This window comes from Danio rerio, chromosome 5 (genome assembly GCF_049306965.1).
Source record: "Danio rerio strain Tuebingen ecotype United States chromosome 5, GRCz12tu, whole genome shotgun sequence".
In the NCBI taxonomy this organism is placed as follows: domain Eukaryota; kingdom Metazoa; phylum Chordata; class Actinopteri; order Cypriniformes; family Danionidae; genus Danio; species Danio rerio.
In genome coordinates, this window is record NC_133180.1 from 51,963,148 (window position 1) to 51,979,243 (window position 16,096).

General features: G+C 33.5%; 1 protein-coding gene across 3 annotated transcripts in view; it reads left to right on the top strand.

The window, feature by feature from the left end:
• The window catches only part of rasa1a (RAS p21 protein activator (GTPase activating protein) 1a), a 106,361-nt gene that overhangs the window by 44,735 nt on the left and 45,530 nt on the right, over positions 1-16,096 (top strand). For 2 of the 3 annotated variants that reach the window (XM_009301766.5, XM_021476621.3), the window contains exons 2-4: positions 6,654-6,806; positions 10,713-10,848; positions 12,376-12,446. In XM_009301766.5, coding sequence (XP_009300041.2) covers positions 6,654-6,806; positions 10,713-10,848; positions 12,376-12,446 — 360 coding nt within the window. Of the gene's footprint in view, positions 1-6,558; positions 6,807-10,712; positions 10,849-12,375; positions 12,447-16,096 lie in introns of all 3 variants that reach the window. The other variant, XM_073951398.1, reaches the window with a different exon arrangement.

Genomic DNA, 16,096 nt, shown 5'->3' on the forward strand with positions numbered 1-16,096 from the left:
ACTGGATTGGCTTTTTAACCCATAGTCATTTAATTTAAACACCAAACAAAAAATAATATATAGCATAATATCAAAAAAAATATATCAGTCTGCCTGTAACGAATCTGTCTCATACGAGTTTCCCTGTTTAAATTGATTTACTGAAATTAACTTTTCTATGATATTCTAATTCATTGAGATTCACCTACACAAAATGCTGGGTTGTTTTTGAGTTGTAAAATATAGATAATCCCAACTACTGGGTTAGTTTTGAGGCCAAAAACGGCAAGTGATAAAAACTGCTTAAAACAAAGACAATCATCATTCTTTTTTGTTTTATACAACATTATATGCAGTAATAAACATGTTTTAACAAGTTGCCAGTGACAATTAATGAGACGAGAGAGATTGCAGAAGTGCTCAATTGTGCATTGAAGGAATCAGCTTGTCTCAGCTTTTTGTGTTACATTTGGTTCAAGTTCAGTTAATCCATGATTTAACAAAATTTGGATTGAACCAAACTCAGGTTTTCTATGTAGTAAAATGTGTAAAAGCTATTAGGGCTGGGCGATTTTATTTTTTTAATTACTTACCCTTGTGTGGAGACCGCGCTCTGTTAAGGCTAACTTATACTTAATCTATTATGATTTATACTTATTTTATTATTTTGATATTATACTTCAGCCAAGCAAACATGTATTGTCTTGCGCAGCCTTCGCATACCCACGCACCTCTCAAAAAAGATTAACTGCATGTGTTTAGTTGATTTGCTAGTGGTGACGAGGGTGGGCAGCGTGGAGAGCCTAATTTTAGGCGATGTGTGTTAGTTAGTTTGTGTTGTAAGTTTTAGTGTTAGTTTCAGTTGTCCAGCATTAATGTTAAATGATAAATAATCATAGATAATAGATAGTGTGTGTTTACATCAATTATTTTAAAATCAAGTAATGCACCCTACATGCAAAAATCTCTCACTTGTAATATTAGAGCTTATTTACTGTATGAAACTTGTCAGTGAACTATGAAGGCAAAAACATATAAGTAAATAAAATGTTTATTCATTAATTGTAATTAATAAAAATGTTCATTTAATCGAGATTTTGATTGTAGTCCAAATCACCCATGCCTAAAAGCTATAATCAGTTTTCTTTTTTCTCAGGTTTTTTTTTTCTTTGTAATTGCATTTTTTATTGACACAACACTTATAAAAACCTATCCAGAACAGCAGAGATGCCCCACTTTATAATCATTTTACTACCCACACGATACTTTAGAAATGTGAAAAGCCTTTCCTGTAGACTGAGCACAACTTTACAAAGTTCCCTTAGAAAATGTGACATTCAGCACTAGGGATGGGAAAATAACCGGTTTCAAGGTTTACTGCGGTTTGGAAAAGTCAAGGTAATAAAACCGCATCAAAAATGTATGATATATTATTCCTGAGGTATATGTAAAGTTCTTTTTTAAAGAGTTTTTTCATGTATTGTAAAGAAATTTCAAATCTGTGTTTTTGAAACTAATGATTTATTTAAATTATTTAGCCTGACATGTTTACTGTTCCAAAATATTATAAATGTTTCTTAAAATGAAATATATTGTGTTTAATTGGGGGAAAAATTGTTGTTTTTTTACTTAGACCAAGGTTATCAGACCTACAAAACCATCCCAATCAATATCAAATTATGAGTTCTTTTCAAATTGAGCTATTCAAGTTAATCTGGTGAAATAATTATATACTTATATTGCAATAAATATTGCAGAAAACAAAATATCGCAATTTTCCAATATTGTGCAGCCCTACTCTAAACATGGTATGAGAGTGCACATATTCTATGGCAATGATATTCTATGATAGAATGTTCTTTGGAAAAATGTACAAAATATAATTTTCGTTTTTAGACATATGCAGTGCACAATCTGCAGATTTAGAGATGGATGTTTTACCTTGGTTTGTTTTTGAAAGGACCTTCGACTTTTAAAGAAAGTTTATTCCTGGTAAAAATCTTTTTGACTTTGCCATTTTTTATATTTGTTAAATTATTTGTTTATTTTGTTTATTTATATTTGTTTCTTTACTGTCAGCTTAAGATTGGGAAAAAAACGCAGCTGTCTAGCTCCGTCTCACACCTTCAAATGGCACCACACGTTCATTGCGTGTCGGCATACTGTCTTCTGAGGCACAAGTCATATATTAAATAAGGAAAAGATTCACGCAGCTTCTCCTACCACAGCAAATTCCATCTTTACTGTTGATATTTGGCACCAGTTAATCAGGAAGTAATGATTTGGTTCTTTTTGACTCGTTGGATGGAAACGCTGCTTTATTCGCATGTCTTTTATGCGATAATCCAGTTTTGCTCATAAATTTAATTAGCATCTTTGGATGGAAACATTGCTAATTTTAAATGTAATCTCGAGCTAATCTCAAAATGTAAATGCTTCTTTTGAGACTTTTTTTTTATCATAATGTGATTCCTTATCATTATTATTATTACAATTAAACTTATTAAAAGTTATTGTGGTTTGTTTTTAGCACTAAAATGGTTTTACATTTTCAGGTTGTAAATTTGGAAAATGGCTTTAAATTTAAATTTTATTTATTGTTTTTGTTTTAAATAAATTATATTGTGATATTAAAATTAATTAATTATATTATAATAAAATTATATGGTATCCAATCTTTCTAAACAAGAATTGAAATGACATCTGTATAAACAAAATAATACAACTTGCCATAATATTCAATGAACAGAGCTTATTTCCCTGTAACAATAAAAGGAACTTACGGAAGATGTTTGCTTCCCACTCATGCTGTATTAACAGAATCTTATGCTGGTTTCACACCAAAAGTGGAAAGTATTTATGCGATTAGATTAAATACCAAGTAGGGGTGTAACGATTTATCGTAGTACGATTTATTGCGATGCAAAAATGTCTCGATATGCATCGTGGCGTTATGACAATTTGATTACGATATGACGTCCGTTTCTCTTATTAGTTGAGCTGTTTGCACGTGAGCTATGTTCCACCTGCTGTCGCATGTGAGTTCAGATTGCAGCAGCAGTAATGTTAGCAGACCAAGATGAGTGGAGTTTAAATAAAGGATGGCCCATCCTCTCAAAATCAGACGTCTGGCAACATTTCGGTTGTAGTCATTGCTTTAGACTCGTCCGCTTTTTGACACGCATACTGGGTCAAACATCCTAAGTTTTAAAGTCTTCACAGTGATTTACATACTTTGCACAGCGACAGGTATACCTCCTAATGGTGTTGAAAGAGTCACAAACTGTATTTATAAGGTACAATTCACCCTAAAATATCATTCTGTCTTCATATAATGATGTATTGGCGGCCGCAAAATCACACATGACGTGAGCTGTTACTACAGAGGGCGGACTATGATAGACGCGTGCGTATGGCAAGCCGTTTTAGCATTTAAACCTTTGATCTGACTATCCATAAATATATTTAGAGATATTTCTAATTATATTTTGACTAGTCATAATTATAATTCGACTAGTCAAAATATAATTAGAGATATCTCTAAATGAATTAAATTAAATATGAATTAAATATATTTATGGATAGTCAGAACAAAGGTTTAAATGCTAAAACGGCTTGCCATACGCGCGCGTCTGCTTCAGTGAACAGAACCTGCAGGTTGTGACTAATAAAGTAGTAAACAACATTCAGTTTGTGGAACAGAGTGATCTTTCAGGAGCCGCGTGGGAAGTATGAACAGCACTTAGCAGTGGAAATGAAACCTAAAACGTACACATTATTTAAACAATCATATCGCATTTTAGAGTTATGATTACGACGAGCATTAACCCTTTTGAGTACAGAGGTACACAAAAATGCACGTCAACATGATACACTTGATAGCGCCGACATCAGCGACGCAGAAGAAATAGTAAACCTGCCTAAACTGCTGAAAAGAGCCACGACTGTCCTGTGTAATGAAAAGACGGCCACCCTGTCACTCATCATGCCCATGAAGACAGCCATCCATAAAAACCTCTCAGACAGATACACATAAGTTCAGGATTATCTTATAGAACTGCTGATTACCTGAAAATGTGGATTTTTTTTGCACACACAAAAAACGCAAGTGACCAAGCAAAGCCTTAAGTTCTTACTGTTAAATTCAATTGAATAGAAAGCTTATTTTTTTTTGCACCTTTACTTAAATTGTTCCTTAATTTTGTCTCTGTCATTTCAATAATATTTTTTAAGAAGTTTTTAAATTGTTTTATTTTCCAGAGACAGGCCTGTTTAATATATTTTCTAAAAGAAGGTTCAGTTTAACAAGTTGAAACAAAAGAAATACATAAAAATAGTTTACTTGGTAAAATTTGCATTTCAGTTAAATTGTAAATTTTTATTCCAAATATCGTGATACATATCGAATCGTGAACATTATATCGTGATACACATCGTATAGTGAGCTGAGTGTATCGTTACACCCCTAATACCAAGTCAATGCAAACATGCGATTGACGGTGAATTTCCACCAGGTGGTGCGAACAATGCAGAATGTTTGTGAAATTGGCTTCAATCGACTACGGTGGGTAAAAAACATCCCACAAATAAACTAGAGATAAACTTAAATACTAGATTTTTGAGATAAACAGCATTCTTATCTTATTTCACAGAGGTATTTTTTTTATTTCTTGTAATATTTCATGCCAAATACCTTTTTGAGCGTATTTAACACAGCAAACAAAAGAACGCCTGTGCCATTGCCTGACCCATAGGATAAGAAGTTTATATACACAGTAATTTATTATAGTAATGTTTTATCTGCAGTTCAACTGAGGCATTTGACTGACACACAGCCTGATGATAAATTAAAAGGCTGTGGGATACTGCAGAAATATTTGATTGATTGATTAATTTATTCAGTTTGAAAGTTTACTTACAGTTATAATCAAGCTACAGTTTATTTATGTCCAGCAGTGATCACGTAAAGTTGTTTCATTTGGTTAGCTGATGATTTGTAAGGTTAGGGCACATTGGTTAGGTCTTGACTTTTTTTTGCAAAACGTTAAATCAGACAAGGAAAAACTACCATGATCTAAAACTTCTAAAAATGTGAGCAGTGTTGTTAGAAAAGCTACTGTTTAATTTAGTGAGCTCCGTGTTTTTAATGGATGAGTTCCTGCAGTAAAAGCTTTTTAAAATTTCTCGCTGTGCTGAGGCGCCTTTTTTAGAGCGAGATTTCACTTTTGATATATCCGCATGAGTTTTTGTCAAGGGAAAACTCTGCGGCAGGAACCCTGTCATATCTCGGTTTAGAGGGTGACTTGCAGGATTTTCCTTCTTAAAATCTGTTCAATCTTATAAAATCCTGTTCAAATACAATCTCTGCAAGTCTCTCCTTCTTTTAAGCTAAGCCTTTTTCACAAATATGGAAGGTAATTTGGAGTAAAGTGAATCAAATATAGCAGGGCTATTCAATCAGTTTGTCATGGGGGCCAATTGATGAAAAGCATGCCAAATGAGGGGCCTGAGAGATATGACTTGCAATATAAGTGATGACATCAGCAATATAAGAGCCCATATGTTGTATTTTTGCACCCACAATTTTCTATATTTAAACATTAATATGTTGTATTCTGAAACTACATAACATCACTGCATTGTACAATGTGGCTTTTTTGTACAAACATATTTAAATGTTGTATTTCAAATCTCAAAAAAGCAGTGTATTGCTCAAGTAGGCTTCTTCTACATTCAAACACATTCAAATATTATGTTTTAAACTGCGTAACATTTAATGATGCAAGGATTATAGATTTTGGTTGTACGACTATAGTCTGAAGAATAATCATGGTTTCACGTTTATCACAATTATTAGGCTTTTATTAAATTAAAAAAAGTGCTAGCTTAGAAAATCACAAGAAAACTGCTTATATTTTAAAGTGTTCTTTATTGCTGCTCAGTAACCAAATACAGCACAAAATATGAATAAAAAACAAACAATAGTCCATTTCACTCTTTGGACTTTTTGATTTAAACATGAGTGTTAATTTTACAATTAAAATAAATGACAGAACAATGAATAATAATTAAAAAAAAAGAATTAAAAAAGTATTTGTAATGTTCATTTAGGCTATATATTAGCTAAGAATTCAAATAAACTGTTGTTATTATCTGTGCTCATACATACATAGTCATTTTAATAATTTGTAATAATTCATCTAATGTATCTTTTGTTTACATTGCACTAAAAGCCACGCACAGCTCTCCCCTCTACAGTATTTCGGAGAGCGTGAGTGCGTCGGTCTGCTTCCAATATGCACACGTCTCTATTGGAAATAATGAACTTGTGTGCGGAAAAGACGCAATATGTAAACAGCCTGCTGCTTGAGTTAATCCAAAGTGCATGCACAAAGAAACACAAAATACTATGGAAATCAAAGCAGCCAATAATGCAATGACATCCATAGTAGAAACCCAAATACTATGGAAATCAACCCCCAATGGGGAATGAGTAATTTATTTCAGAAATGGTGAACTATTCCTTTAAAACTGTAAATATCAAGTGTGAACCTGGACTAAATTTGTAATTTTGTCCAGATCAAAGAATTTAGGATAATTAAACTACAAATCTGAACACTCTTAACCAAGTTTGTTGCAGAATGATCTCATTGATCTGTGTGCTTTTCTTTCAGATGGTACCATGGAATGTTGGACCGAACCATTGCTGAAGAGCGATTGCGTCAGGCTCGGACACCGGGCAGTTACCTCATCAGAGAGAGCGACCGCCGGCCTGGCTCCTTCGTACTATCTTTTCTCAGCGTGACCAGTGTGGTCAATCACTTCAGGTGAGTGGCCTTTACTATCATGAGATTTTCATGTGTGATTAAATGATATTACTAGGGAGGCAACAAAATTAAAATTCCAGGCCAAAACTGGCCCTAAAATGTAGGGTTGCTCTGATCAGGATTTTTGCAGCCGATACAGAGTACGCGTGAAGAGCTGATACCAAGTACTGATTCTGATGCTTCAAGCTTTATAATGCATTAAGCACATTTTCCCTTTAAGTATGAATGATAAGAGAAGATCTTGTCTTACCTAAGAGAAGAAATTAAGGATGCTGCAAGCTACATATAATACCTTAAGCACATCTCTTATAATCATTTAGGTGTGAACATGTCATGGCCAGAAGCAGCTTTACAGAAAATAATTCATCCATTCATTTTACTTCAGCTTAATCCCTTATTTATCAGGGGTCTCCACAGCTGAATAAACAGACCACAAAAAATTATAAAACACAGAAATAAAAAATGGTAAGGGAAATTACAAACAATGCAATTTGGAAACATTGCAAATGATGAAGGAAGAATTCAACATGCCTCATTTAAGAAAAAGTTTGGAGCACATATTTGATGCATAAAAAGTTTAAATGCGTACTTCTAAATCTAATATTTCTTTACTAAAAGGAAACATGCTTATAAACTACTGTCTATAGCAACAAGTGTGTTACAAGAAGTTTTATTATTAAATATTTATGTTAAAAAAAGTGTTGAATTTTTGTTTATCTAATAATTCCAGCAAGCTTTTAATGAACTTGCAATATTGTCAATTTTTTTTTTACTTTCAGTAAAAGGGCATGCAAGACCATTCAAATATTTTGCTCCAACTATTGACATCAGATCCCTTAATGAGAGGAGGGAGGGATTTGCACTTGCGATATCTTTACTGCTCTATTAGAGTACACAGTGCCTCTCGCAATCTGTTTTCTTGCTCATTCACTCTTGTCGCAATAAATTCTGGATATTTTAACAAGTTTTTGGAGATCAAGTAGCTGGTATGAAATTGAGAGACTCGCAGAGCTTCTGGGAGAGGTTCAGAAACGCATTTAAATTGGTAAAGGAAAAAGCACGCATCATGCTTCTAGCATAGTTTTGGATGCAATATGTGAATAGCCCATGAAGATTTAACCTGAGAGATACAGTACAAAGACTGATCTATAATAGATATGTGAGTACAAGCCGCACAGGGTAATTACAACTTATAACACACAATTAAACACATATTTTGCAAACTACAGTGACACAACGAGGCAACAATTTAAATGACACTTACATGTTATGATCTGGAGGAAGAAGAAACTGGTCCATATGAACTGTAACGGTTACTGACAAAGTCCCTATCAAAGTCTGACAAAGTCCCTTACAAAATAGTCTCTGCTGCTCTTTCAATAGCAAACGGCTGGTGAATCCTGCGTTGAAGCTTATGTAGTTGTATCAAAAATCAGAATAATGACAGGAACAAACATGGCTCTAGGTTGGCTATACTGTGATATCGTTGTGAAAATAAACTTTAACCCTTTTTTCCTCGCATCCAAATCTCTCTTTTTGTTTTAAAATTGTATTTGCTAAACATTTCCAGTCATATATATATATGTGTGTGTGTGTGTGTGTGTGTGTGTGTGTGTATATATATATATATATATATATATTATTTTTTTTTTTTATCTATGTACAATGACATCTCTTTTCTTAATAATAATTCTACTACCACTCAGTATATTAAATAGACATTCAAAATAAAAAAAAATAAAAAAACAAATGCATAACAGTCCCAACATCCATTCCGCAAAAAACACACGATTCAGATCAACTTTATACCTCTTGAGAAACTGTTTAGTTGGATATATTTTATGTATAATTTTAAAGTAGATTTCACTGACTTTATTAGTGATAAAATATTTGTTGTTATAAGAACAGATTAAGTTCCAATTGATATTCTCAAATTGGTTATTCCAAAAGTATTTGTGTCTAAAAATTGCAGGACAATGAATCAAACTTTTAAGAAACCGCAGCCAAATCTCTATCTGTCAGTGATTGTCATCTTCACGTCATGATCAGTCCCGTGATCTCCCGCGCCTCTGCTAGTGTCTGAAGTGAAAGCACTTTCACATTTTACCAGAAATGGAAGTACATATTTGATGATGTACCGTATCGGTGTCGATGCCATCAAACAAAAGATCCGAACCCAACTCAATTCGTTTATTTGACTCGAAGTCAACTATTTTGCTAAAGAATCAATAGTTTTAAACAAGGTGCACTTTTAGATTTAAACCTCAGCTGGATGTTTTTATTCACTTAGAGCTGTGTTACACACTGCATGGATGACCATTTTCAAAAACCCATAATAGGGGCTCTTTAAGCACATTATACATGTTCTTTAAGTAAAAAAAAAGCATTTTTGGCTGTATTTATAAACTGCTTACTAATGTCTGTTAATGTAGAGGTAATGCTCAGGGCCAGACGGAATCTGCGGACTTTTTTTGCTATTTCTGCGTAGAATTTTGGTAAAAATCTGCGGATTTCTGCAGAATTATTTTGGGAGTATCCAGCAGAGTATCATAACTAAAACCTTAATATTTGAAATAAAAAGTAATAAATTACTGAATAAAAATTTACACATTTACTCAAGTAAATAAACAGAATTAATGATGGGCTAAAAATCTGCAGAAATCTGCGGAATTCTGCGGAAATCTGCACGTGCAGATTCAGTGTGGGCCTAATAATGCTTAACAAATGTTGACATGACTATTTGCTGATGCTTAATAAACCAATCATAATGTACAGTTATTATGAAGTGTTACTGATAATATTGATGATATAAGCTTGACCTCTAAACCAGAGATACCCAAACTAGGGCCCGCAGGCCAACGGTAACCTTTGATTTGGCCTGAGATCCCTTCTGAGAAGAGAGGGAGAATGGTGGGGATGGTTTAGAGATTGTCATTTCAAACTTAATTTCACCTTTTATTTATTTGTTATATTGTAAAGCCGCAAAAAGCTAACTGAAATTAAACATTTCAATTTAAATCGTGTCATTGAAGCAGATTTTGTTTAAATACTGTCACCTGACGGGTAGAAGACTTAAGTGAGCAAATCAAGGCAAAGACAGATTTTGCTTGGCTAGTGTATTTAGCATTGAACTCCACTGTGTTATAAATGTGATTGATTATGTTTTTGTCACAGTAAGTTATAATTTAAAAAGGTTATACTTCATTAGTTAGTATGATTCAATGTGATGTTTTTTAATTCGTTTCTCAATTTTATGAAATAAATTAGGAAATGATCCATGGCAACTTTAATGTAAAATAGTTTGGAATATTTGTCTTTTGCCCACGGCTGCCAATGCTGTTTGATTTTTAGTCCTTCATAAGAAAAAGTTTGGGTATCCCTGCTCTAAAAAAATTAAGAACATTAAAAGCAAGCAAACAGTCAGAAGAGCCAACAGTTTTTGCAAAAGCAGGATTCAGGTAAAAATTAGATTAGCTTGCAAATGCAGCTCACATCTCTGAATAATAAAAACTGTATGCTCAGGGTATTTACAGCAAAGATTACAGTTCAAGCTGCACATCATTAATAATGAACCAGCGCATGCATCTCATAATGATCTGCTCATAAAGGAACAAGCATTAAACAAAGTCTTTTAATAGTATAATAAATTTAAACCACAAGCCATAATCTTCACGAGTGTTGCATTTTGATTCTGCTGCTGAACAAAGCTCTCGCATTAAAACGAACATGCCTATTTGCACTACTCAAGTTATACAGACACTGCAAGTGCCTTTTAAGCATCTGTTGAATATTTGAAGCGACTCAGTCAATACTTTATCCCAGCAATTGTCAGTATGATTTATTTTGCCGTTGTGATTTTAATGCTCTAAGGTAATGCAACATTTTCTCATTGATGTGTGTTTTTAGGATCATTGCGATGTGTGGAGATTACTACATCGGTGGACGACGCTTCTCGTCCCTTTCAGACCTCATTGGTTATTACAGCTATGTGTCTTGCCTACTGAAAGGTGAAAAACTGTCGTCCCCAGTAGCTCCCCCTGAGGTACAGTCAAAATTTTGACAATTTATTTATGTCCTATTTGTGTTTATTGCTATATTTGAAGTCTGCATGAACTGGAATCGTGAAATTTTGTGCTTAATTTACAGTCACACTTTATTTTGATTGTCAGTTTATTGAATTTAAGTTACATTGCATCAACATCCCAACTAATTCTCTTTAGATTATAAGTAGACTGTTAGGTTGGGGTTAGAGTAAGGGTTAGTAAAAGTTGACATGTTCTTGCAAACTTTCTTATAGTCAGTAAGAAGCTGAAGCAGTCAAACATGGGCCTGCATGATATTTGAAAAATTGCACATTGCGATATACAGTTGAAGTCAGATTTATTATGCCCCCCTGTATTATAAGCCCCCCCTGTTTATTTTTCCCCCCAATTTCTGTTTAATGGAGATTTTTTTCAACACATTTCTAAACATGATAGTTTCAATAACTCATTTCTAACAACTGATTAAATTTGATCTTTGCCATGATGACAGTACATAATATTTGACTAGATATTTTTCAAGACACTTCTATACAGCTTAAAGTGACATTTAAAGGCTTAACAAGGTTAATTGTGTTAACTAGGCAGGGAATAATTAGGCAAGTTATTGTATAACAATGTTTTGTTCTGAAGACAAAAAAAAAATGGCTTCAATGGGCTAATAATTTTGAATTTAAATTCTTAAAAAATTAAAAACTGCTTTAATTCTAGCCGAAATAAAACAAATAAGCCTTTCTCTAGAAGAACAAATATTATCAGACATACTATGAATTTCCTTGCTCTGTTAAACATCATTTGGGAAGTATTTAAAAAAGAAATTAAAAAGGGGCTAATAATTCTGATTTAACTGTATATTGCGATATGAATACCATTTCACCAGATAGCTCTTTTTGGAAAGAATTTATTAATTTAAACTTATTTTGGATTATTCTGGAAGATTATGGAATTCTTATAAAATATTATTGGGAAGATAAAAACATTTTATATCACATTATTCAGGTACAGAATGATCAAATGTTCAACCACTGTATAGTGGACTGTAACTACAAAGATGTAGTTATTTATACAAACAAATACTGTATAGTCTTCATTGTATAAGTCTATTCTTACAGTCATGGGTCTTTAAAACGTGCAAATGATAAACTTTCACTCCATTATGGTTAAACTCTTTGGTGACTCCAAAAATTTTGTTTTCTGAACTATATCCTGCTAATCCCAACGTATAAACTCAGCATTGCACTTCCTGCAATATAACTATTGCGGATGTGCACATTGCAATATCGAAACAGTATATTTTGCAGCCCTAGTCAAAACCATCAAAGAGCAAATGGTTAGACTTTGATTGTAAACAAACATTTGTTTTCAGTGGATTGACTTGCATTGATCAATTGTTCTGAAGAATAACAATATATGTTAGCCAAATAAACATTGTAAATTTGGATTTTTACTTAAACCGTAAGGTATGTATGTTGTTCATTGGTGTTAATATGTGCTGGTTGTGTTTTAATAACCTATCATTCTATTTGTAGCCAGTGGAGGACCGGCGGCGAGTGAGGGCCATACTTCCATATACCAAAGTGCCAGAAACTGACGAAATCAGGTATAAAAACCTTCTAACATACTCATCTTATCTAAAATTGCTGGGCCTAGACAGTGTCCTGCATGTTTGATGAATTGATTTCTAGACTGTGAATAAAATACAAACGTATGAAACATTATGAAATAATGTCAAATGTTAACAAAATCACTTTATCAGTTGAATTAAAATCTTATCATCTGAAAATACTGTTCTTTAGAGTTTACCTTAATCAACTGAAAACTCCTTCAGGAGGCCACTTGTAGTTTGCTGCAACAAAATCTCTTGAGCAAATCAACACAAGTACATTTACATGGACACCGATAATCTGATTTTAATACAATTAACACAATACACTGATTAAGAGTCTACCATATAAACAGCGATTTTTGATGACCTTAATCCAACTAAAGTCATAATTGAACTAAACCGAAATCCAATTGAGACGAATTGAATTTTTTTTGAATTGCAGTACCGACATATAAACACCTTTAATCAAAGTATTACCATTATGGACTTCTCATCATTTTGGGACTAGGATGTTTCATACACACATGGCTGTTTGACACTATTTTCTGCACTTATTGAGTCAGTGAAGGACCACAGACACACAAATTGCAAAATGCAGAGTTTTTTTTTATTCAGTTTTAAATAAAACATCAGTCCTTACTTCATACTCGTATCCAGTACCTCAGTTTGTCACGTGGCATGAATTAAATTTTCCTGAATAAAAGTAAAACTGACAAACTGCATTTAAAGTTGAAATATTAATAATGAACCCCCAGAAATTCCAGAGGAAATTTGGATATTGCATATATGCTATAACATGTAAAACAGATCATGAAAGGAACATTCAAAAAGCAACTCATGTAAACACCTCAATCATATTGTTTTCTTTTTCAGAGTAAAGCTGCGGTCACATTAGAGTTTGTGTGTGCGATATTCTGTCATGCGGCGCAGAATTAAACAAGATTATTAGAGATTTAAAAAAGCGAGGGATGGGTCCATGCTTTAAATTTCTGTCCAGAGATGTCATGTTTCGATCCTCGATTGGTCTCACGCAGTCAAGTGATGCGATTTTGCAGGTCAGAGTTCATCAAGCTTGAACTTTGCACTGCAGCAACCTGCGAAATTTGAAGCATGATCCTACGTTTCCGGTCTGACACATTCGCTTGCGTATGAATGGAAGTCTATGGGAGGAAAAGCCCAGTGTGACCGCAGCTTGAGGCAAATAATTTGATTACTAATGTCCGTGTAAACTTAGTCTATAGCCCCTTTCACACAGTGATACCGGTAAATATCCAGAAAATTTCCAGATTGACATTACGGGTAAATTAAAAAAAAAAAAAAAAAGCGATGTTCACACGGACACAGACTTACTGGATTTTTTCAGGAAAAGAGCATTTACACATCCATTCCAAAATACCAGTAAATTTTGACATCAATTACCAGAAATGACCTCTAAACGGCTGCGCTTGTATTTGTAAACATTTGACTACATTACAAACCCTGTGGATGGATCAGAATTGTGAACAACTTCGATGAAAACATATGGAGAAACACTTTCGCATGTCGAGATGTTCATAATATGTGTGTGTGCTGGTGCTCATCGGCTGCTTTACGTGCACATGCGACACGTCAAGCAACTGAAGGAAGAAGAGCTTGAAGGTAAACAAATAATGGCTTATCATAAGCATCTTATTGATAATTATTTAAACAGTTGGCATTAAGATTGAACATAAAAACGTTATCTGACTAACATCTAGCAGCTAAATGTGTCTGGAAAAATATTCAAAGGCATTTATTTTCATAAACCGTGCGGACGTGAATGCGTCTGACTGTTCTGATTGGCTAAAGTAGACGCCTCACATCAGCGCATTCTAAACGTGAATGCGCTCTTTCTGGCAATCTTCCCACAACACAGCATTCTGTGCAAATTACCGGTAATGTTAGAACTTCTCTTTCCAGAAAATAGCCGGAAGTGAATTTATCGTTTTATTTTTTTTTTATTTATTTATTTTTTTTAAAGGCCTGCTCACACAAACAGACCTTTCAGGAAAATTGCTGGTAATTTTTCAGGAAAGGATTTTATGTGTGAAAGCTAATGTCAAACTGCAGTAAGACAAATCATGAATTTCGGCTATGTTGTTTTGGGGATGCCAGTCAACTATTTAGAGTTCATTTTGTTGTTGTTATTGTTGTTGTTTGTTTGTTTGTTTGTTTGTTTGATTGTTTGTTTTTTTTTTTTTTTTTTACAGATATATATTTTTATTTAAGTTATCCTGAAATGTAGGCTGAGATTGATATCTGAGTGAAATGGCTTCTGAAATAAGAAATAAAAAGTTGGGGGGAGGGGGGCTTTATTTCATACATCATGAATTAATTTAATCATTGGATGTTGGCCATTGCACATTCTTTGTTGACACGCTCGCATGTCTTTTTTTATTTTTTTACTGAGGATACTTATGTTGAAAATAATGGCAATCACACTATACTCATTTGATTTCTAAACAGTTTGTCTCCTGAGAAAACAAACAATGACTACGTTTACATGGACAAGGTGTTGTTTTAAAGGTATTTGATACCTCACGCCATATGTGAACCATATGTGAAAAAAAAATCAGCATATTACCTTTCTGTGGCCCTTCACTGACTCAGTAGGTGCAGATGATAGTGTCGAACACCCGTGTGTGTGTATAGACTATCCTGTCTCAAAATTATTTTTAAAGTTTGATTGCAGTGTTTACATGCCTGTACTGCACTTCAATAATGCCCCTAAAATTGGCATACTCCACATGTTTTAATTCCATTTCTGTTTAGTTTTAATATGACTTTTGTTGGATTAAGGTCATCAAAAATCACTGTTTACATGACAGACTCTTAATCAGAGTATTGTCTTAACTGTATTAAAATCAGATTATTGGTGTCCATGTAAACATACTCAATGAAACAGATAGGGGTGTCCTGATACAACATTTTAACTTCCGATATGATACTGATATTGCAGCCTTCAGTACGAACTGATACCGATACAAATCCGAAATTAGCACATATCATGAATACTTTACTTTTACCTATTTCGTTGAGTGAAATGTATGAACGGCTAGCTCAAACTGAGAACAAAAGTCAGCAGCAATAAGTATGAAAAAAAACGACCAATTTATTAATTATCGGTTGCATAAATGTAAACCTTTTACATAAGAATATATAAAAAGAATCAAAGAAAAAATATTAAGACCCTAAAAATATCTTAATTGAATAAACAAAAATAGATTTTTTAAAGTGCAAAATACTAATTAAAGGTTACTTTAGTTATTATTATTTTTTTTTTACCATCAGCAAATGGTAAAAACAGCTGAGAGCAGGAACATAAGAAAAAAATAGTGTTAATTGACCAACTGCTAAAGGTTGAGTGTCCAAATTTTCAATTTCTCACACAGCTTGTTGATAAATTTTTGATCCAGTTTCGATTTGAAAAATACATTTCACACTGGGGAGCAGAAATAAGGAGTTGTTAAGAATAGCTGAAACAGAATTTAGAGCGCATCGGACTGCTTACATCAGAGCTTTTTAACGCTGTCCGATTTAGTTTTTTTGGACTGATATCAGACCTATTTCCGATATCAATATCGGATCGGGAAATCCCTAGAAACAATTTGCAACTGGCAATTTAT